General features: G+C 42.8%; 1 protein-coding gene across 4 annotated transcripts in view; it reads left to right on the top strand.

Annotated features, from left to right (window-relative positions):
• LOC103223662 (carboxyl-terminal PDZ ligand of neuronal nitric oxide synthase protein) overlaps positions 1-23,590 on the top strand; it is a 317,588-nt gene that overhangs the window by 263,487 nt on the left and 30,511 nt on the right. For 3 of the 4 annotated variants that reach the window (XM_007976364.3, XM_007976366.3, XM_007976365.3), the window contains 2 exons: positions 10,643-10,784; positions 21,810-21,976. In XM_007976364.3, coding sequence (XP_007974555.1) covers positions 10,643-10,784; positions 21,810-21,976 — 309 coding nt within the window. Of the gene's footprint in view, positions 1-28; positions 5,893-10,642; positions 10,785-21,809; positions 21,977-23,590 lie in introns of those variants that run through there. The other variant, XM_073008192.1, reaches the window with a different exon arrangement.

Genomic DNA, 23,590 nt, shown 5'->3' with positions numbered 1-23,590 from the left:
TCTGCTATTTTCCTGTAATAGATCCAGAGCACCCCCAACATTGGCCCGTCTCCCTGTTGAAGATGGCTGTTGTAATGCCGACATGGGGCAACTATCTCAGTAGTCTGTCATTGCTCCTATATAATGGAATTCTCTTTTAGCATCATCTGAACTTTGTACTTAGTTACATACAGATAATCGGAGAGGGATTGACCATTGACTATGTGCTCTGGGATGAGAGCAATTAAACGGCATCAGGAGTGATGCTAACCTTAGCCCTGGAGTAGGAATAAAGCGTTGTCATGTACTAAGGAGACCCTTCATCATAATTCTGTATATTGATTAGTGGGCTACAAAATATGAATACACATGGAGTCCGGTTTAGACTCAGTGTGTGATGTTGGTTATCCTGGGTGATTATTTGGTATGGCAACCCTGATACTCAAGTAAATGCAACTCTGAGGATTCTGAAGAGGCATTCTTTATATTAATGTCATTCCCCCAGGAGTCTAACAGACACAACTGGGGTTTTAGAAGTCTAGAATCTAGCCCTGCCTCTCACTGGAACCCTGAGTGACATTGTGTAGGTCTCGGTGTCCTCATCTATGAAATGAAAAGAATCATCAAAATCAGCATTTCCTAAATGTGTTCTGTAAAACATTTATCAGCCAAAATATTTCATGTTAAAACTACCTGATTTAAGTTGCTGAGAAGGTCTGATAAAGAACATGTTGTTTAACCCAGAATTTCCCAAACTAATTTCACAATGGAACCATATTTTTTCCATGTAATATGTGTTAATATCCTGGGAACTATTTTTCTGCAGAGGAGATTTTGGAAAACACTGTATTTGTGCCCCTAAGGACCGTAGTAAGTCCACCATTCTACAAACAAACTACTAAACCTGGCTTTCTACGAGAACTTCATTTTATGCATCTTTTATCTTCAGGCCTCTTTAATAGATATGTAGGTACTTTGCCAAGTACCTTGTCAATAACACATGCCAGGCTCCAGATTTACTGATAGGTGTCCTATTCCCTACCCTAGCTCCACAAAGAGAATTATGCTTTGTTAACTCAGCCTCTTCCTCTATGGAGATTTGTGCCCTTACCCACCCTGTTCCAGGCTTTTTAAATGCAGATCATGGAGTTGGATGAAAAGTGCTTGCTACAACTGGAAAGATGGCAGGAATAAAAGAGTAACTCGCCAGACTTCACGTCTAGATAATAGTATAGCTGAGAGGGAAAAAAACATAAATGAGGCTAAGTCAAGCTGCATTAAGGAACTGATAGAAAGGGGAGTAGGAAGAGGGAGAGAAGGAAAAGCCATAGGCACTGGAGATGAGAAAGTTTAGGGTTTGGGAGAGTGAAAGGCTCCTATGTGGCCTTGTGTAGGGGACCTGGGGAGGAGAGAAAAGGAAATACAAAGTGTTCCTGATCGTCATGAATTGGATCATCTGTAATGTTCTTTGACAGATGCAACAAAAGACTGGAATTCCCTTTTAATTCATTTTGAGTATTTGACAGTGCTTCTGATTTTAGTTTTGTACAAAGACTGGACCATGTGGACCCTGGAATTTATTAGCGTTACAAATAACACATAATCATTTGCCAGGTTCTTTAATAGTTAATCTTATTTTATCCTTATAACACATTTGTAAAGAAGGTAAGACATGTAATTTTCCCTTCCCAATTTTACAGATGAATAAATTGAGGCTCAGAGAGATTAAATGACTTGTCTGAGTTCTCATGAATAGGTACTGGCTAGAATAGAACCAGGAAGACATGCAGGACAAAAGAATTTTGAGCAGGAAACCTAGGTAAGAGGACCATTATATTATATTTGCCTTGCCATCAGATCTAACATAGCAATATGGGCACAGTGGGGGCATCTACTTCTGACAAAACCTGAGTTTAAGAGCAGTGCTCACTTGGAACTTTGATCTTGAAGTGAAGCACAGAATGGAGTTCCCATTATCCGTGAAAAGGAGTAGTCATCTGGTTCCCTGTCATGTCAGCTTACAGCTCTTACAGCGAATTCTGATATCTAGCTCTTGTTTCCTATACCCCTTTCACCCTCACCTCCTGAGACCCTAGCTCTTCATAGAGTTGGTTCTCAGGCCCTTTCCTAGCCTGGAGCCATGCAGCTGAGGGGATTGCTTCCAGTCAGCCTGGGCGTTGAACCCCGTTGCTGCTGAGCTGTAGGTGGGAAGGCCTGTTTCCAAGCTAAGAAAGGAAAGTGAATTGTTCAGCGAAGGATGCCAGAATTGGGGAGGGCTGGGGAACACATCTGCCAGGTTTTGCTTGCCCTCCTGCTTAGCCTCCAAACATGGTTATTTACCTTTTTTATAAAGCACTTCTAATGTCAAGAGATAATGGTTAACTTGGGAAGGAGTTTTAACTGGCAAATCATAGGAATGTTTCAGAAGTGGTGGGCGATGGGGAAAGGACTGTAGAGGACATGTGTGTTACGGAGATGTTGCTGGGTCATTGGAAGTCAATAGGGAGGCCTCTTGACTGGAAGCCCGCAGATGTGGATGTTCTCCAGAGCCCTCCTGTTGGTCATAGTGTGTAGAAAAACTTTGTCTGAGATCCTTGTTATGTTGGGACTTTGGTTATTGCTGTTTCACATCACATCATATCACCTGTGTATATGCCCTTGGCACATTTCTCATGACCTCTAATGAGATGTCATCATCACCCTACAGTTCACATGGGGAAAGGGTTACCACCTCTGTTGGTTGAGAATATGGGTCAGGTGTCTCAGCTTTCCTGGTTGAGGGCCTCCCTCGACCTTGCTCCCTGCACAGCTGTTACTCTGTACCTGTGAATTCCTTGGGCCACTCACACAGATAGCCAGTGTGGCTCCCACCTTGGGAGTTGTATCCTTGAGCTAATTTTTTTTTCAACTGGGCTTTCACCAGAAGCTAGATAGCAAAATATTGAAGGAGTATAACATGATACCTGCTATGCTTCTATACTCCAGATTATCTAAGTTCCAGCCTCATATTACATCAAATAATAATATCTAACCTGTTTTGATTAGTTGCTATATGCCTGAGACTGTTCGAAGCTCTCTATATGAATGATCTAATTTTATTCCCACAGCAACCCTGTGAGGTAAAATGGGGTCTTAAGGCACGTAATGTGTGTAAAGACTCAGTAAGTAATGGAGTCAGAACTGAACCCAGAGGGTCTGACCGTGGAGCTCACACGCTTACCCCCTCCATTATACTTTTGTTGTTGGCTCATGAAGAAGTTATGTAACTCAGAAGTTCCTTTGTTTTCCAAGACCCATTTGTACCTGGGTTCTGCTGTAATTATTACATGGGTATGAAGAGCTTCTTAACTCTCAATGGCCCAAATCACTTTAACATAGATTTTCCTTTTTTCCTGATAATATCCTTGTAGAGTTAATATTGACTCAATTTTGTACTTGAAGAAAGAAAAGGCCCAGGGAAGTAAATCACCCTTGGTCACACAGCGAATCAGTGATGCCACTGAGATTAGAAACAGGCTTCCTCCTTCCCAGGCCAGGACTTTGAATGCTAAACCCTGTTACACAAAACTCATATGAAAGATACGTGAGCCTTTCTGGACTTCAGTTTTCTCTATCTGTCAAATAAGATGAAAGGCATCTCAGGAATGCTGATTGTTGTGTGTGAAGTGACGTGATCTTTAAGGAACAAATTCTCTATGACTGGGGAGGATTGTCAGGGTTGTGGCGGAGGGACCCTAGCACTCTTCAGACCTGTGCTAGAAAGGAGGGATGGGAGTGGGTCTTTTCCTCACTGTGAGCATCCAGTGGAGATGCTTGCTAATAACATGGGCATTCCTTGTTTCCCCTCCTTGGGGAATATAATGATAGTATTCATTTGCAGGGCCTTTTGCCTCTGGAGAAGCCTCTTGCATGGTCTCTTGACCTCTCCCGTGGAGTAGATGTCATCCTCCTGTCATTTTCTCCTAGCCCTAGGAGTATATGGCTGTCTGCCCTGATTACCAGTGACTGCACTTATTAATGCCTCAGTGCGTGAAGTGCTGGTGATTAACAGGAGCTGCAGGCATCTCCCCATTATCTTCATGGGCAGCTCCTTGAAATAATTTTGCCTGCAATCACAGCTCAATTGGTTTGGGTTAGGAGAAATAATTTCCTCCTATAATGCTGTCACTATCAAATTGGAGGCCACAGCTGTGAAGTTGAACTATCCTTTAGAGGTTGCAATGGATTTTGAATGATGATGACAGCCATGTGCTAAAGAATAAGTCACTTGCCTGGTCAAGCTTATGAGATGAAAGATAGGAAAGTTTTAAAGTTAGGGAAGGAGTCTGTTTTTTATACTTTAGGTTGCGTTGGGAAGTCAAAATGCAGGAATCATGGGTCTCAGAACTCATCTAGTCTGAATCACTCTCTTTATGGATGAGAAAATCAATACTGAGAAAGGTGAATTAACTGTCCACAGTCACCCAGTTGGTTCTGACAGCATTGGGATTGTAACTCAGATTTCTTTTCTCTAGGGTACTATGTTTCATGGACTAGCAGAGTAGAAGGAAAAACACAGCTATCTATTGGAAACTTTAAGATGCAGTATGTCCTGTCAATGTAGAAAGTCACACCTGCTTTGAAACTAAACTTTCCTTATACTGAGCAATATTCTGATGTCCAAGGCATCACCTCAACCAAATTATATAACCGAATCCATTAAATAATGTGTTGAACAAAAGCCTAACCCATCTACCATTTTAGAACCTTAGTACTGTGGATCCTACTGTGCATAGAAGTCCAAATATAAATGTATTTTCATGCTTTGGCATTGTAAATTCCATAGATTAAGATCATTTGATAGATATAAGCTGAATCTTTTACTAAGATTCCCCCTCACCCAAAAAAATACATTAAAGAAACATGACATTCCGTTCTATTTTTGTTGAGATTCCATGGCAGTTAAGGTCAAGATAAGGACATTATCTTTTATTGCTGTGATAGATGAGAATTATAAATCTGTGAGCTGACCTCATGGACTTCTGTTCTCTAAAATTCAGAACCACTTGTCAGTCAAATTTGAGTACTCAAAAGAGATGGGGGAGAGGAGGAGTGGAGGAGGGGACAGGGGAATAGTAAACTAGAGAGCTGGTAGATCATTAAAGAACCTTACCTGCAAGATGAGTGCCCCCATTATTCTCTTTTTTCTCCTCTTATTTTTGTCATTGTCATCATCATTTTCATCTGGTATTTTGTACTTATACTCTCCACTTGCTTATCTGATGACTCTTAATCCTCTTTGTAAGTTGTAAAGAGAGAGCTTCTTCCAGGACAGTGAAATTCAGAACAGTGCCCAAGATTATTTATCAAATCAGCTACAGAATATGACTAATAAGAATCATTCTTTACATGCATATAGCACTTAAAGATTCCCAAATTGTATAGGACCAACCAACTACAAAGTCACTAAGAAAGAAAATAGAAAATAAAATCATGGTCTATGGCCGTACCACCTTGAATGTGTCTGATCTCATTAGCTAAGCAGGGTCGGGCCTGGTGTGTACTTTGATGGAATAAAATAAAATCATGATTGACTATAGTTTTTCTATGGGCCAGTGAGGTACAGGAATCAACCTTTCGATTTATGTCTTCCTAAAGCTACCACTGTCAGCTTTTGTTTGCTTTTGGGTGTACAACCCACAGTGATTGCAAATATAGTGTTACTTTCATGACCATTGCTGCAGTTCATCAAATGTTGACTCCTGCTAGGTATGAAGTTGATACTCACATTAGGTGTGCTGAGGAGAACAGCTGTTCATTGCATTTGGACTTAACTTTGGTTCTGGTTTGAGGGATGTCCTAGGGTTGTGGGAGAAGGAGCTGTGTCAGCGTGAAAAGATGGGTGGTTTGAAGAAACATTGCTGTGCGTATAAGGTAAGTGTATACAGTTCTAAGCTTCCTTTCCCCCTGTATTTTAACAAAATTGCCTGTAATTGACACTCCCGTGAGCTTCAGTGCTCTCCATCTGGAGCTAAGAGCCACTCTGAGGTTAGACATCCCTTTTCAGCTTTGAAAACATCAAAGCAACAATATCCAGCCTAATCTTGACAATGAAGAGCCCACAAATGCTCTGGGGCTACTAATAGAAAATGGCTTTTGGACGAGAAGATTTGATCCGTGTGGCAAAGCACTTTTAGGGGCTTATGTAAAACTAAACTGGATTTATACAGAAATAATGCAGTATAATGATGCTTTAAAAAAAAAAAATCTAGTAAATTCCAGAGAATGGCCAGATTTTGGAACTCAAAAAAGCTGCCTTCTCAATGTTCCACTTGTTTACTCTTTGTACCTCACTGCCTTCGATCTTTAAACCTCCGCCTTAGTCTCCAAAGGCCTGTATGTCGTCATGAGGTGAGAGCAACTGCTTCACTGTGATTTAGAAGACCCACAGACAAGCGTTCATAAAAACTTCTGGAAGGGACTCTTTTTAAAGCTGCTGTTTACCAGAGTTCTCCCTCTTGGGTGAAGACATGGCTAATTAACAATAAAATCCCAGCGTGTATGATTCTTGCATTTTGGGGTTGAAGGCAAAACCAGTTTGCTTGCCCAGCAGGCCAGAAAGTGGGGTAACTAAGTGGGGTAGGCCTAGCAGGCAGGAGCCAGCATGGTTGTGCAGAGAGCAGATGGTGAAGACACAGCCCTGCCAGGCACAGGCTGCCTCTACTGACCACCTTTAAGTAATCACCTCCCTAACGAGGTCTCCATATAGAATCCTCTAAAAGTAGACTTTTTAATGGTGAAGCAAGGAGAGCCTAAAAGGTCAAGGGACATCAGAACTCACATAGCCATTTATGAGTACAGTGAGGAGCTGTTTAGCCCCTTCTGACTCCTGGAGTGGTAGATAGGAAGGGCAATTCTTTTATGTGTATGTATGTAGTCATTCTGTAAAACAGTTAAAGTAGCTTGATTATGTGTTCCAGTGCAGAGGACTCTTTATAAAACATGCTACTGTGTCCTTTTACTGTGAATAGGAATGTAACTTTCACATTAAAGGAGTAAAATAAAGGATAAATTAAACCATTTTATTTAATTTATTAATTTAATTATTAAACTGTTTACCATTCAGTGTGCAGATCTAGAACTCTTAATGCAACAATTTCCTCACATATAGAAACTATCATACTAGTTCAGACCAAAGATCCATTTGGCTCAGGAATTTTCGTCTGATGCTATGGTGGAGGCTATGCTATCTGCTGCACAGCCTTTTGGATGTTAGCATACATACATAAGAGGTGATTCCCTTAGTCACTTCATGTTTCTATTATGATAAAAATAGTTCCACCTTTCCTGCACTGCTTTTTCTTTTCTGTCTTAATTGCCTCTTGGCGCAGTGAATTCCATAGTCAGGATAAAGCATTTCTTGAGCATTTACTGTATGCCAGTCACTGTGGTAAGTGCTATCATATATTCAGTTTTTCAGTGCAATTGCAGAAATACTATAGAGAACAACTGATGGAGGGAGGATAGGAAGGAAATGGGAGGCTGAAGGATGGGATGCCCTTTCCAGAATGGGGAAGGCAGGACCAGTAAACCTAAAGTCTGCATTTTCTACTTTTTCAGGGGAATCAGGTAGAGATTAGGGTCAGCTGCTAATGCTAGTTAAAAATACTAGTAAAATGTAAAAATGAAGTGTTATCAATATTAAGCATTAAAACCAGTCCACTTCCTTATAGCCACTTTGGACTTATAGATGGTTGAACATGTGAGTATGTTCCACATGTTTGTCCTTGATAAAGGTGGCAGAATAAAGATTTGAGCTGCAGTCAGCATCCTTAAGATGCTCAGTTCTGAGCATATCCTGTCATCCATTGTCATCTTGTGATGCCTGAGAAATACAGGTCCTCTGTGAAGTCATTCTCCCACCACCTTTATCCTCTTATTTAAATCTGAGGGATTCCTTCCAAAGATAAATTTAGGAATTGGATTCCTACCCCTGTCTAATCCCATAGATCAGGGACATTTGTTTGAGGATCTTTAAATTTTTAATATCATCTTAAAAGCTGGTTAAAGGAAATATCTGTGATTTACAGAGATGATGGAATTTGTAACACGTCCTCCTTAGGAAAACCTGAGATGTTATAGGAACAAACTCAGTAGTGAATTTGGAATTTTCTACATAACTGTATTTTAAAGGGGGAAGCTGGGTCTGTACCCTGGAAATGATACCAATGGGAAAAGACTAACTCAGTCTTTACAGATATTTATTCAGTATGAGATATCTGGGTTAATTCATGTAAGAGAAGAAAGTATGGAATTAAACACTTAATCTCTACATATCATTTGGACTTACATTATTTTATTGTTACAACCTAAAACATTTACCTTTTTTACCTCTTGTAAAGATACCTGGGGGAGCAAAATTCCCAAAAGTCAGAGAAGAAAGTAGAGGAAAGTCTCTGTATAGTGGACACTGGGTATACGTGGTAGGCAGAATAAAGTCATACCTAAGGTTTAGTAAACTAGTAATGAGCTTTGCTGGAGATTATTAACCATAGGCAGTCTGCTGTTACTCTCATAAAAGGAATAGGAACCAAAAGGTCTCAAGGCCTAGGGGAATAACACTTTTGGACGTAGGAGCCTTTTCTTCTCCCTTTTCACCTGAGAGTTAAGCTTCCTGGCACAACGTCCTAAGCACGGCACAGCTTGATGGCTAACGGAAATGTAGAATGCTACATTTATTAGCTTCCTAGCCCACATTTGTTAGGGACTGTGTCTTCTAAATCACACCTTTTTGTGTGCTTTGGGAGTGGGAAGTGTAGGGGCTTCTTGCTTAGGACTGATGCCTACTGCTTCTCAACTTCCTGTGCAGATAGAACAGTCATCTCTTACACACTGTAGGCCTACAGTATGAGAAGGGGCCTAAGCCTGCCTTGTGGACACAGGAGGAAATTAAGGGTAGACATAGAAAACAAAGGTTCTGATTCACCACTGGGTGATGGTGGACCCCACAGAAGTTACCCATCTCCTCATGCTTCGCTTAAGGTTCTTATCTCCCAGAAGTGTCAGGATGCTCCAGGTGAGACACCAATGGAGAATATCCCTGGAGTTAGTATAATGGCTAAGAAAGGTTAGAGCTGTGAAACAATTACTTCTAGGAGGAGATTTGAACTGAAGAATATAAGGAGCAGTAGAGTTGACTGAGATCTCAAATTGACATGTAGATGATAATCAGTCAAGATGCCTTTTCACATTTATATGGATGCTCTGGCCTGAAATAAACAGAAGGAACATAGAAATGACTCCAGGCTTGAGGAAAAGCAATTTTAGAAGTTATACCCAGCAAAGAATGGACTACAGCAGTTGTTCCATACACAGGGTTCCAAGGTCCCTAGGAGTTCATGAAGATAGTAATGAGAAAGATGAACTCATTGTAATATGAGCTTCATTTATGCATTTCATATTACAATTAGCTGATCTTTTTTTTTTTTTACTACCTTCAACAAGGCCTTCTAGGCTTATCAAAACACTGGATATGAGTTAGGTAATGTAATACCAGCTACCTCATGCTGATGCAAAGCCCTACTTGATTGCTGCCATTACCTGGGGGGGTTGGATGTGATTGATGGACTATATGGTGTCAACAGGTGGCCATGGCTGACCTGAAGTCAGATCATCCAAAACATGATTAATGTTAGACTTGAGTATAGGGTGACAGTCACAATTAGATTAAATTGTAGCCCGTGGTGGTGGGATGTTTGAGGTCCACTGAAGTAAGAGAAGCAGTGTGCTGAGCCCTTCCCAGCCTGAGCTCTGAAACTCTAAATAAACCACATCACTCATTTCTGTCCTTGAAAGAAAGAAAAAGCTGACATCATCAAACCATAATCAGTTATCCACCTTTGAGGCCATGCCCTGGAACCCCTGCATGTGGCTCTTCCTCACAGTCTGCATGGGTGGCCTAAGACTCTACATAAGGCTTCTTTGTCCTGTCTCTCCTCTCCTAGTTAAACGGTGGAATACTGGGAACTAGGGTCAAGTTCCCTTCTTGGGTTCTTAAAACAAGAGATTAAATACCAAAAGAAAAGAAAGGAAGGAGCCACAGGACAGACACAAGCACATGAGGTCTTTGGAGTAAGTCTGGGCAAGGCTCACCTTAGATTTAGTTGGCTGCCAACTAGTAGTGTTCCAGAGGAGCTGGGTGCTGAGCTTTCATTGGTTTCTGCTGTTTAGGCCATGGCTTCCAAGCCTCATGTTACCACTGCCGTTGGTCTGTAGGAGGTCCAGGAAAACTCAACATTTGCAGCAGCATTCAAAAAAGAAAAAAATGATAGCCAAGTTCCTCTTAGTTTGATGGACCCATTGAACATTTGATCATGGTTGGCAAAAGATTCTGAAGCATATTGACTACTTGTGTTACCCATGGGAGGGAAGAATTGGGGCTAAGTCCATAATTGGCATATTTGCTATCTGTCCTTTCAGTTGACTGATTATTTCAGAACTGTGGTGACAGTTTCTGTTTTCTAGAGTATTTCAGGAAGGGAAAATGTCTTTGCACTCGTTTGTATGTGCATATCTGAGCAACTTTAGATTTTTCTGTCTCTTTCCTTTGCTGCTGCATGAGTTTCTGTCCACATGCCCCTGGCACATCCTCACCCACCCTGTTCTTCTCCTTTCTCCTTCCCAGAGCCAAGCTATGAGAATCGTTCGGACGGTAGGGCAGGCCTTTGAGGTCTGCCACAAGCTGAGCCTACAGCACACGCAGCAGAATGCAGATGGTCAGGAAGATGGAGAGAGTGAGAGGAACAGCAACAGCTCAGGGGACCCAGGTAGGCACCGCGGCTTCTGCGGATGTGGGTGGGGAGGCAGTGCACACAGTAGGCTCCGGTGGATCACTGCCCCGAGCCCCAGGCTGTGAACTCATTTTAAGAAACATTTTATTTTTTCCATTTCTCTCTATATTCTAGATTCTCTTTAAGGAACATGTATTACTTTTATAACAGAAATTAAAGATGTTTAAATTATTAAATGAGGAAGTATTTAAACTGGATATCAGGGAGAGGTAGAGCTGCTATGCTCCCAAATCTGACTTCAAAGAAAATTTCAGTAAAAAAGCACCCCCATAAAAGAAATTACAAAGAACATAAATTTATAATTACCTAGTTTGTTTTATTAAATTTCTAACTTCTGTAGTTCTACAAGCCCTCAATGTGGAGAGTATTTTAATATCCCCAACTTTCAAGCCTCATTAAAAGTCAGGAAAGAGGCCGGGCGAGGTGGCTCATGTCTGTTAATCCTAGCACTTTGGGAGGCTGAGATGGGCAGATCACCTGAGCCCAGGAGTTCAAGACCAGCCTGGCCAACATGGCGAATCCCTACCTCTACTAAAAATACAAAAATTAGCCAGGTGTGGTGGTACATGCCTATAGTCCCAGCTACTTAGAAGGCTGAAGCAGGAGAATTGCTTGAACCCAGGAGACAGAAGTTGCAGTGAGCCAAGATTGTGCCACCGTACTCTAGCCTGGGCTACAGAGCTAGACTACCTCAAAAAAAAAAAAAAACAAGAGACAATAAATGTGAAAAAATGAAGTATGGGCAAGAAAAAGAGCAAGTTAAAAAAAATATATTGCTCATGTTCATATTTAACATGGGAAACCCAAGAAAATAAACTGAGAACTATTAGAAATAATAAGAGAATTCTGCTAGAAAGTCAAAGTTAAATAAAACATACAGATATATCTGTGATTTTCATATATTCCAAGAACAGCTGGTTAGAAGTCATAGTGGAGGAAAAAATCTTTTAAAATAACAATTAAGAAAATAAGATACTTATGTTTCCTCTGAAAAAAATCTTAAACAAATGGAAAGGCATGGCATATTCTTGGATGGGAAAGCTCAATGTCATAAAAATGTTAATTCTCCCTTTGTTAATCTATAAATTTAACATGACAATACAGATTTCTAACAGCAGAAGAGGCACCACAATAAGCTACAGTATTCAAAACCCATGGGATATAGCTAAAGCAGTGCTCAGAGGAAAATTCAAAGGTTTAGTTATTTACCTTAACAGATGACAAATCATGAAAGTCAAATGAATTAAGCATCCCACTCAAAAAGTTAAAAAACAACAAAAGAAACCCTAGCCTGCAAATGGCAGCATTGCAAAGTGGCTCAGAGAGAAGACCCTTGCTACGCATTGTAGCTGCACCAGTCACTGCCTGTGCAATCTTGGGCAAGTTCCATAACCTCTCTGAGCGTTAGTTTACTGTTTATTCTTCTGAAAAACAGAAATAGCAGTACTGTGTACTTCAGAATTATTGACATAATTAGATAAACTGATACTTTTAAAATGCCGAGCCTGGTGCTTGGCACAGAGTATGCACCACAAATAATAATGTATGCTATTATTATTTTAAAGTAAATATGTGAAAATTTAAAAAACAAGAATAGAAAAAAATTCTGGAAAAGATGAATGATAGCAGAGGAGGAGTGGCTTTCTACTTATGAAAAGACATGATAAAGCTATAACAGGTAAAACTGTGCTTATAATAGGTAAAGCGCATGTTCAAATAAGTGCCTGAATGGATCAGAATAGAAACTCATATACAGACCCAGATGTGTTTGCAAATTTAGCATATGATAGAGGGAGAATTCCTATGGAGAAAAATGTAGAAATCCTTATTTGAAAATTCATATGCCTTTTGACCTCCAAATTTCCTTCAAATTCGCTTCTAAGAATTAATCCTAAAGGTAGACTCATACAGGTATGAAATGATTTTGATATAAGGTTACATAGCAAAGAATTTGTTATAGAACCAAAGGATCAGAAACAGCAAGAGGAGACTTTTAAATAAATTACAATATGGTATGAGTAATGGAATACTGCACAACCGTTAAGAAGAATGAGTTAGTTCTCTATGAACTGATTTAAAGCCGTCTTCAAGATATGTTGCTTACTTAAAAACATCAAAGTTTGGAATTGTGAAAAAAGAAAAAAAAAATAGAATTATGGGTATGACATGCTACCGATTGTATTAAAAATGCATAGGTTTAAATGTGTGCGTATATGTAGGTATATATGTGTACACATGCAAGGACACACACACATTTCTTATGCATGGAATATCTCCAGAATAGTACACAAGAAACTGGTAACTGTGGTTCATCCTGGGAAAAGGAACTGGGTGGTTGCGGTGGCAGGAAGATTGACTTTTCACTGTGCTTTTACAGCCTTTATACTTTGGATATATATTAGTTATAAATCTTCAAAACCTGACATTATTTTCATCCTAGTGCTCAGTTTCTATGTGACTACAGGGAATTACTTTACTTCTCTTTTGGCTTACTCATTTCTGTTAAGTAATGACATTCTATTACTAATGACAGCATCTCAGTGATCTTGACTCATAAAATATGATCACACAGATGGAGCCTTGCATTTTGTCATGTACCCTTGGCCAGTCTCAGTTTATAGCAGGCCATACATAGTACTAACGTGATGTAAACTTTAAATTTTTTCCATCTCTGTGATCTAGGGCTTAGAGATAAAGAGATAGAGGTAGACTTTGGCAAATATTTTATGTATCTCCACTGGTCAATTTTTAGAGCGTAATGGTGACAGTTTCCTATAAACCTAATATGGAGGACACATCAGACCTCTAACTGGTTGCTGAGCTCAAAGAACGAGGCCAATCTGCTCATTTCTGAATTGGAGGATCTGCCGTAAGAACTGCTAGCTGGAGAAGATTGAAGTCTTACATTGTTAACTCTTCTTTGGTCATGTCCATGCCCTGTTGGTGGCCTAGTTGGCAGAGAGCCACATCCTAACTCTCAAAAGCATTTAAACCCACAGTCACATTGGCATCCAGTATACACATGTACAAAGAAAGGTTAACCAAAAATGGAAACGGTATTTTCTCCGATGAAGACACCTATTCCTGGAGTGAAAGGAGTTGGACACAGAGAGGGTGCTCAGAGGTTAAGCGTTTGAACACTTATCACAGAACAACCGTCAGAGGCATTTAATCTAATCTCCAAGTACTTTACAGAACCTGTCACTCAGCTGCTGGCCACAGAGGTCAGGGTTATATGGTCTGGCCAGGTGGAGAGAACCACCCGGATAGCATTTTATGTAAACAACACCAAGGGCTAGACCTTATTTCCCTTTTGCAGCGATAGCTGCTCTCTCCTGCCACTTCTGGCCCCTGCAGTAGTCTGCTGGGTGGAGTGGGTTTGATGTGATTCATGATTCCCTGGGGACTCAGTGGGGATTCCATAAGGATCACTTCCTGTCCTTTTCTTTCTGTCTTACCTCCCTCACTCCTCCCTTGTTCCCTGAGCTCCTTCCTGCCCTGAACATATAGTAAGTAGCATGGACTTTTCAGCCACAGTCAACACTGTTCCCTCTGCCATGGGTCCCTGCCTTCCCCTCCATGCAGACATCTTACTCATCCTTCAAGCCCAGCACTATCTTCTGGGAAGCCTGACTTTCAGCTCCCACTCTCATTCAGAAAATTTAAACCCTTTTTTTCTGGGTTCCTGTGTTTTCTTCACTCCTGGCTGATGCCGTTAACATTAACATTTAGTCCACTGTGTACCAGACATATAGCATAGTGTCCTCTGTCTTTAGTGGAGTGTGAGCTCTGGCAGGGTTAGGACTTCCTAGCACAGTAAAGACTTGTTGAATAAACTGACAAACACAGTCAGTGAGTGTGGCAAGGAGTACATATGTTTTAGTCATTGTCAACAAGTGTTTGTTAAATGCTTACTGTATGCCAAAATGAACAGAGATTAAGTAGAAATTTCAACTTTTAAGCGGCCCCGTTTGACGAGGAATGATGACACTTGGTGTTGGGGGAGCAGGTAGAATTGAGGTGAGACTGGGAGGCTGAGCAGAGTATTGATGAGAAGGTGGTGACAGTGACCATGGCTACAAATAGAGGCCAGCGTGGTCACACTCTTTGATTGTAACAGATGGTCAGCTTGGAAGTAACAGGCATACCAGCTATGTTTCTCTCTCTTTTATATTACCTTTTTGGAGATAGTTTTCCAAAATCACATTACTAAACGTGAGACCTCAGCTGCTTGGCATCTTCCGTATATTACTCTTCCTAAGAAAAATGGAATTGATATTCTACATGAGGAAACATCTGGGTCCATTCTAGGAGAGCCCATCAGGCCCAGTATAGCTTCTTCAAGGTTTAAGATGTCCAACAGAGCGCACCTCTCTGCAAGGAGATCAAGCATGGGCTGGATGTGTTAAATAATATGGGCCTCCCTGCAGAGAAAGGGAGACAGCAAGGGCTCTCCCCTGCTCATGTAGGTGAGGAGAGGGCCTGTGGGGTGATGGAAATTGTTTAGGGACATACAGAACAAGAGAGAGACAGAGAGAGAGGCCAATTTTAAAGAATTGGCTCATGGGCCTATAGAGGCTTGGTAAATCCAAAATTTGTAGGAGAGGCAAGGCAGGCAGGCTGGAGATCCAGAGAAGAGTTGCAGTTTGAGTCTGAAGGCCAGCTGCTGGCAGAATTCCCTCTGCCTCCAGGTAGGTCGGCCTTTACTCTGTTAAGACCTTCAAGTTGGCTGGGCGCGGTGTCTCACGCCTGTAATCCCAGCACTTTGGAAGGCTGAGGCGGGCGGATCACCTGAGGTCAGGAGTTCAAGACCAGCCTGACCAACATGAAGAAACCCGCCTCTACTAAAATTACAAAAAATTAGCTGGGCGTGGTGGTGCATGCCTGTAATCCCAGCTACTTAGGAGGCTGAGGCAGGAGAATTGCTTGAATCCGGGAGGTGGAGGTTGCAGTGAGCCGAGATCGCACCATTGCATTCCAATTGGGGCAACAAGAGCGAAACTCCATCTCAAAAAAAAGAAAAAAAAAAAAAAAAAGACCTTCAACTGATTGGATGAGGTCTTCCCACGTTATGGGGGAGTAATCAGCTTGGCTCAGACTCTACTGATTTAAATGTTAATCTCACTTAAAAAAAAATCTTCACAGCAACATCTAGAATAATGTTTGACCAAATACCTTGGTACAGTAGTGGTCTAGCCCAGTTGACACATAAAATTAACAGCCACAGAAATGAAGAGACAGAATGGCACGATGGAGAGAGAGCTGGAGCTGTGGGTTAGAGAAGCCGCTGAGGGAACTTGAATCCTGACTCTTCCACCTTTCAGATGGCTAATCCTCAGCAAATTTCATGCTGTCTCTGGAGCTTCGTTTTCTCATCTGTCTGGTATTGTGAGAGAATGTATGTAAAGCAGCATAGTGCCTAGCATATAATACACTCTCCATAAATACCTACTGTTTATTGAGTTTTCTAATGTTATAAATACCTACCGTTTATTAAGTTTTCCAGTGCGGACTCCAGAATACATGACCTCATCTGTACACTGAGAGAGCTAGACAAGGTCTCTCCAGTACTGATTTTATAATGGGTCCAAGTGAAATGATTAACTGGACGCCCTCTGGTTATTGTGTAGTGCCGAGGCCATGAGGCTAAACATACTTTGAGTCTGAACATTTGGAATTAGCATTTGGTTCTGGGATTGGAAATGTTTTCTTATCAAGGAAGGCTGTTTACTGCCTAGCCCATTAGTCACTTCCTTTTTACAGCCCCATATGCGTTTTCACTGTCTATAAACTGCTAGGAATATGTTTCTTCTTACTGTAAATGCTTCTCCCAGAGCATTTTTGACTCTACTAAGATTGTTGTCTAATGGGGCACCTTGAGCGCCTAGAGTAGAACTGTTGGCTGATTTTTTTTATGAGAATCTCACTTTCCATGTTTGGGAGCTTTTCATTTAGTGCAATGTTTATCTTTCCAGTAGAGATATGTCCAGTGACACATGTCAGCAGACCCTCCATTGTGCAGAGGAAACGAGGAGCTGGAAAGCACTGTATTGTCACATCTTTTCCTTGTTTTGCTTTCAATGATGTTGCTCACTTTCAATGTGTGCCTCATCCCTCTCTGCCTCTTTGTGCCTGTCTTTCATTCCTCCCTGTTCTTACTACTCTTCCTTCCCTGGGAATGGGAATGATCTTTTGTATCATGTGGCAGCAGCTGCCCTTGGCCATCCCTGGGACTCTGAGCCAGGTGGGGCCACTGGCCCTGTGGCACTTGCCCTGTTGTGACCTATACTGCTTCTCTCACTCCTCCTGGAGAGGGTTTCCTGGGAGAGATCCTGTTCCCTTGGAGGTGACCCTCCTTCCCCAACTGCAAACAGTCCAACATGGGAAAGGACCTGGAGCCTTTTGGTAGAATAGAACTTTTTGAAAATAAAACTTTTTTTTTTTTTTAATGTGAGAAAAGCACCTAAAATCTACTCTCTTAGCAAAGATTGTGAACACGATATTGTTAACTAGAATCCTCATGTCGTACATTAGAGTTCCAGCCTTATTCACCCTACATACCTACAACTTTGTATCCTTTGACTTACATCTCTCCCTTCCCCCCAATTCCTGGTAACTATCTCTTAGGGTAGTTATGATGATAAATCAGTTAATACAGGTTGAGCATCCTTAATCTGAAAATCCAAAATCTGAAATGCCCCAAGATCGGTAACTTTTTGAGCACCAACATGACACCACAAGTGGAAAATTCCACACTTGATACCTTTGCTTTCTGATGGTTTCATGTACACAAATGTTGTTTCATGCACAGAATTGTATAAAATTACCTTCGGCTGTATAAGGTGCGTATGAAACATAAATGGATTTCATGTTTAGACATGGGTCCTATCGCTAAGATATCTCATATATATGCAAATAGGCAACTCTAACATCTGAAACACTTGTAGTCCTAAGCATTTCACGTAGGGGTACTCAGCCCATACACATAAAACTAGTGCAGTGCCTGGAGCATCGTAAGTGCTGTTTAAGTTTAAGCTGTTATCATTGCGGTTTCAAGGCAAAAAGTGGCCATTTCAAGCACTTTGGGACTGAGCTTGTAACTCCTTACTCATTTGACTGTACCAATCTGGCTAAACCCCAATTCCACATTAACTCAGTAGTATTTTTTCATTTTCGCCCTGTAACACTGAACAGCACTGGAGAAAACTGCCACCCACAGACCGATTACACATTTCTGATCCCCAAACTCAGCCAGGGCTACTTCACCATTCAGCAGCCCTGCTTGTCCCCAGCTTCTGTCTCGGTGGACAGTGGCCTTCTCCTGTCACTTGCCTCTGCATTCCACCTCCATCTCACCTCCTCTGGAACTTTGAGCAACTGGTTATCTCATGCTCCTGAATCTTTACCCAAATTATCTGCTATTGCTCACTTTGCCTTCCTTGCCCAACTGCAGATAGATAAGGCCAGGCCTTTCTTATCTTAAAAGCAGAACAAAATTAAGCCTTTCTTGTCCCTGTATCTCCTTCTGACCCATGACCTCATCTCTCTCCTTTCCTTGGTAACCAGGCTTCTTGCACAGCTTGTCTGTACTCACTGCCTATTTTCTTATTTTCTCCCACTCTTTCTCTCCACTCTTGATATCTTTTCAACCTCCAGTGATCTGGTGTCTGCTGCCCTGCCAGCCCTTCCTAAAGCTACCAGGCAGGGGTTCCTAAGGGCCACCTTTCTCTGTAGTGCTCAGCCCTGGAATGAAGTGCATCTTTGCAGTTTCTCAGGCACCCCTACTCCACACTCCTTCCCTCTTGACTCTGCTAGCTGCTTTTCAGCATGCTTTGTAGGCTTTTCTTCTTCTTTCCTTTTTCTTCTTCTTCTCTTTTCTTCTTCTTCTTCTTCTTCTCTTCTTTTCTTCTTTTCTTTTCTCGAGACAGAATCTCACTCTATTGTCCAGGCTGGAGTGTGGTGGCATTATCTCAGCTCACTGCAACCTCTGCCTCCCGGGTTCAAGCAATTCTCCTGTCTCAGCCTCCCGAGTAGCTGGGATTACAGGCATGCATCACCATGCCCAGCTAATTTTTGTATTTTAGTAGAGATGGGATTTCACCATGTTGGCCAGGCTGGTCCCAAACTCCTGAGCTCAGGTGACCCACCCATCTCAGCCTCCCATAGTGCTGGAATTACAGGCATGAGCCACCACGCCCGGCCTGCAGGCTCCTCTTCTACCTACCCCTTAAGTGTTGCAATTTCTCCTGGACTTACCCCTGGTATTTTTTTTTTTTTTTCCTGACATTCCATGATTTCAACTAAAGTTTACCTTTAGGCCAGGCATTTTTCCATTCATGCACTGTAGTCATCTACTCAGCTTGCCATAACAAAATGCAGTAGATTGGATGGCTTAAACAACATTTATTTCTGACAGTTTTGGAGACTGAGAAGTCTAAGATTAAGGTACCAGCCAATTTGGTTCCTGGTGAGGACTCTCTTCTGGCTTGCAAACAGCTGCCTTTTTGCTGTGTTCTCACAGGGTGGAAAGAGAGGGATCTCCTACATCCCTTCTTACAAGGGCATGAATCCCATCATGAGGACTGCATTCTCATGATCTAATTACCTCCCAAAAGCTCATCTCCAAATGCTATTACATTGGGAGCTAAGGCTTCCACATATGAACACCAACATTCAGTCCATAGCATACCCAACAGCCTAATAGGTATCTCTACTTGACTGTTACACAGACTCTTACAATGTCAACAGGTTTAAAACTGAACTCATTCTCTTACCTGCAATCCTGCTTCTTCTGGATTTTTCCTATAGGATGCCATTCTCCACTCAGTCACCCGAATCAGATATTTTAAAACTCATCCTGCACATATCCCCACCCCCGCCCCCACCACAGCCAAGCAAGACCTGTGATTTCTGCCCCCTAAAGATCTTCAAATCCGTCTCTTCTCCATGTTATTGCCATTGTCTTCACTCAAGCCCTCATATTTTCCACCTAGAGTATTGCTTACTCTCATTCCTTCTGGGTCTATCCTCTATACTATATCTAGAGTGAAATTTTAAAGGATGAAAATGTTTTGGTATTACCTGCTTTCTAGTCCCTCAAGATAAGATGCTGACTCTTCCTGGTCAGGTCCCTCCCACTTGCATTGCCTGCCATGCAGTGGACTTCCTGCCTCTGTCCCTCTCTGCCCCGCCCCCGCGCCTGGCCAAACCTGAGAGATTTTCTGATTCCACCTGGGCTTCTGGAGAGGCCCTGTCCAAACCTTCTGTGTCTGGGGCTTCTTAGTTCTCGTTATTAGGATCTCCAGGGATGGGAAGTAGATAAGCAGCCTTCTCCTGCAGCCTGTTCTCCTGTTTTGCTACCCTGTCACTACACTACTTCCTTTGTCAGTATTTATGGAACACTTTCTCTGTGCCAGGGAAACATTTTTAGGAAACATGGATGAGACACAGCCTGGCCTCAAGTCTATAAGGGAAGATTGATGGCCAGGCACATCCAATATCATGTGCTAAGTGCACAGAGCACTGCAGGAGCCCAGCTTCTCCTGATCACTAATGGAAATTTCACCCTGCTTTTTCCTGTACAGGCATAGAGAACCAAATGCTTAGTTCCCAGCACACCCACCTACCAACCCTCTATCTCTCAGGCTAAGCCCCCAACCATCAAGATGGTCACTTCCGGGTGCAGGGTGTGGTAGAAAGCAGGCTGCTTCCAGTGCTCCCCGCCTACTGACTGACCAAGGGGCAGAAGAGCTTCCCTTCCCTGCCCCCATTAGCTGCAGTCAGAACCATCTTTTCTGTTAAACACCTTTGCAGCCCTCCATAGGATTGTCTCCTCAGCTCCTGGAGTAGCCAGGAAGAAAACCAAGCCCACTGTTTACTTTCTACATGCCAGGCTTGTTTCCCTAGATGACTCGTGTAGGTTTGCATAGGAAAACTTGTTAGAACAATTGGTTCTACAAGGCAGGCACTCAAATGACCGAGGCCCGCTTACCTGGGCTAGCTTCAGCACTGGGGCATCAGCTCTGTATCTCCTGCTTTACAGCCACCTGTTCCATTTTATAATTGGTGCGTGGTCTCTGAAAACTCATGAAAAATCTAATTTAAAGACAGCAGTAATTAACCTAATTGCAAATATAGAAAATGAAAATATTTCCTATGAAATGCCCGGGAGTTGCCAGATGTTTTTATAGAATCCCAGAAATAGGATCAAGGAAGGAAGATAACTAAGAAATAGCAGGCCTTTCATACACTGGTATGAAGCAGTATGCTGTGCCTGTGTTTCAATATTAAATAAAGGCATGGCCATTGCCTTCAGTGGAAAGGAAGAAATGCGGGAAGTGGAAAAACTGGATAAGGAAGCGTGGAAAAGCGGCCACCCCATCTTTCTCCTCCTCCCCGTGCCACTTCCTGCAGGCCTCTTCCTGGCTTCTGCTCTTGGTGAGAGGATCAGGCTCTGAGGGCTGGGAGATTGATAATGTGTAAAAATGCAGCCTCACATCTCCCTGCCTTATTCCTCAGTCATGGAACCCTACCTGTCCATCTAACTGAGCCTCTAATTCTGTCGTTGAAGAAACAGGGCCCAGAGAGTGAAGTGATTTGCTTCTTGTCCAGCAGTTCATTAGAAGCCCAACCTCCTCACTTCTGGACCCCCAGACCAGGGCTCTTTCCCTTGGCTGCTTCCATTCCTGAGCTGCAATGACATGGAGATGACCAGCATCCCCTTCTTCCAGTGTACCCTGTCAATATAGGCCTGTGTACTTGGCAAAACTTTTACATCCAGGCTGGAGGAAGTACCGCTTTTGTTTCTGGACTTTGAAAAGATCCTAAGATGAGAACATCTTACTGGGCTGGAAATGCACTTTAAGGTACTTGAGTGAAAAGATGTGTGAAAGCCAGTGGCATCCCTAGGCTCGACATGCCTGAAAGCTCAAGTGTTAGGAAAGGAGGACTTTGTTCTTGGTGTTTTCATTCTCTCCCCTCCCTCCCGTGTTGTCCCTGCAGGCCGCCAGCTCACTGGAGCCGAGAGGGCCTCCACGGCCACTGCGGAGGAGACTGACATCGACGCGGTGGAGGTCCCACTCCCAGGGAATGACGTCCTGGAATTCAGCCGAGGAGTGACTGATCTAGATGCCGTAGGGAAGGAAGGAGGGTCCCACACAGGCTCCAAGGTAGGCAGGAGATGGCCCATCTGTGTGATCTGCACACGTGTGCCCTCAGGTCATCAGTCGCTTCCTAGCCCCTGCCGGCTCATCTTCCGAGTGAGACACTCCATGGCACAGTGGCGGTGCCAGAGCACGCTTCACTGCCTTTCAGAGGGTCTGACTTCCAGAGGGTCTGGACACTAGATGCTGCTGCAGGCCAGGATGCCGTGGAGCTGATTCCTGACACACATTGCCCTCCCCAAATCCCACCAATATTTGATCTCCTACTCCCTGGCACCCTCTTCCCTTAACAGCATCTCATCTTTGCACAGTATTTTGCAAGGCTCACTCTGGCGCGCGCGCGCGCTCTCACGCACACACACACACACACACACAGACTCCCCTGTGGCTTAGCTGATAGGGCAAAGTCAGTTTGGGCCCCCTCTGCCTGTAGTAGTGGTGGTGTACCTTTGGTAATTCCTGTAGATAGCACTGTGGAGTCTGGAAATTGGCCCACTGAATGTTAGAAACTGAAAGACCACCTTAGTCATCATCAGCTCCAACCTAACATCATATAGGTGAGATGACTGCGGCTTCTGGGAGTTCCTAATGTGATCCAATTAAGAAACTAAGAACTTGAGACCAAATTCCAACCTGAAGCCAAACCTAATTAAAAATATTTTAAACCCAGAAGCAAAATTACTGACCAATAGCTCTACCCTTAGATTCCCAGGCAGTTTATATCATGGCACCTCTCTTTCTTCAACATTCATGTCTTATCTCACGTGGAGGTTTGGAGGGCAGTTCGGTTCTAAATTGTCTGCCTGGGGTTTCCTTTGGAACCAGTTTGTCCTCTACAAGTAGAAATAGTCCTGTGTCACTGGGGGCCTTCCTTGTGTGTGTCTGAAGAAGTCCCCACAGCAGAACTGCCTGGAACAAAATGCCTTTCCCTGCCATTGAACTCCATGAATCATAGAAGCCATCTTGGTAAAAATGTCCACAGGAGAGGGAGACAGAAGGAAAGGAGGGAAGGACACAGGAACTTCTTTCATCTAACAGGATCTCTCCAGATCATTATGTATTTTAGGATCCAAACTTCTTTGTCGATGGTTCTCACCAGAGGCAGTGGAGGGCAGGAGGTAGCCCCCTCACCTGGCCCCTTCTTCCAGGACCCAACTCCAAACTTCTCCCAACAAGGGAGAAGGAACATCTCAGACCCTGGAGGAGGGAGCCCTAAGGACACAGCGGAGTAGAGGATTGAAGCTGTCTCCTTCCTGTTATCATGGTAGGGTGGATGGAAGCTATGTTTTTCTAAAATAGATTCTTCTAAGTCTAGAATCTCAAGGAACTCAGTGACAGGGTATCATTGAAAATGGTGGGCAAGAAATGGAGCAGTATCAGCCATCAGTCTCCCATCATGCGGGATCAGTTACCGAGGTGTCCCCATACGATTTTTTGACTGTGGTATCAGCCCAGGCAGCTACACCATTTCCTTCCTGGGCCTCTACTCCCATTTTCATTGAAGATGCAGTGCTGTCAGCTTATGGGTTGTAAATGCACCAATTTTCTCCTCCCAAGTGCATGCCAAAGAGAGGGAGGCCCCTCAAGATGGCTCCTGCCACTTGTCATGTCCTGTCTTCT

This window comes from Chlorocebus sabaeus, chromosome 20 (genome assembly GCF_047675955.1).
Source record: "Chlorocebus sabaeus isolate Y175 chromosome 20, mChlSab1.0.hap1, whole genome shotgun sequence".
NCBI lineage: Eukaryota > Metazoa > Chordata > Mammalia > Primates > Cercopithecidae > Chlorocebus > Chlorocebus sabaeus.
This window is presented reverse-complemented; position numbering and strand designations above follow the sequence as displayed.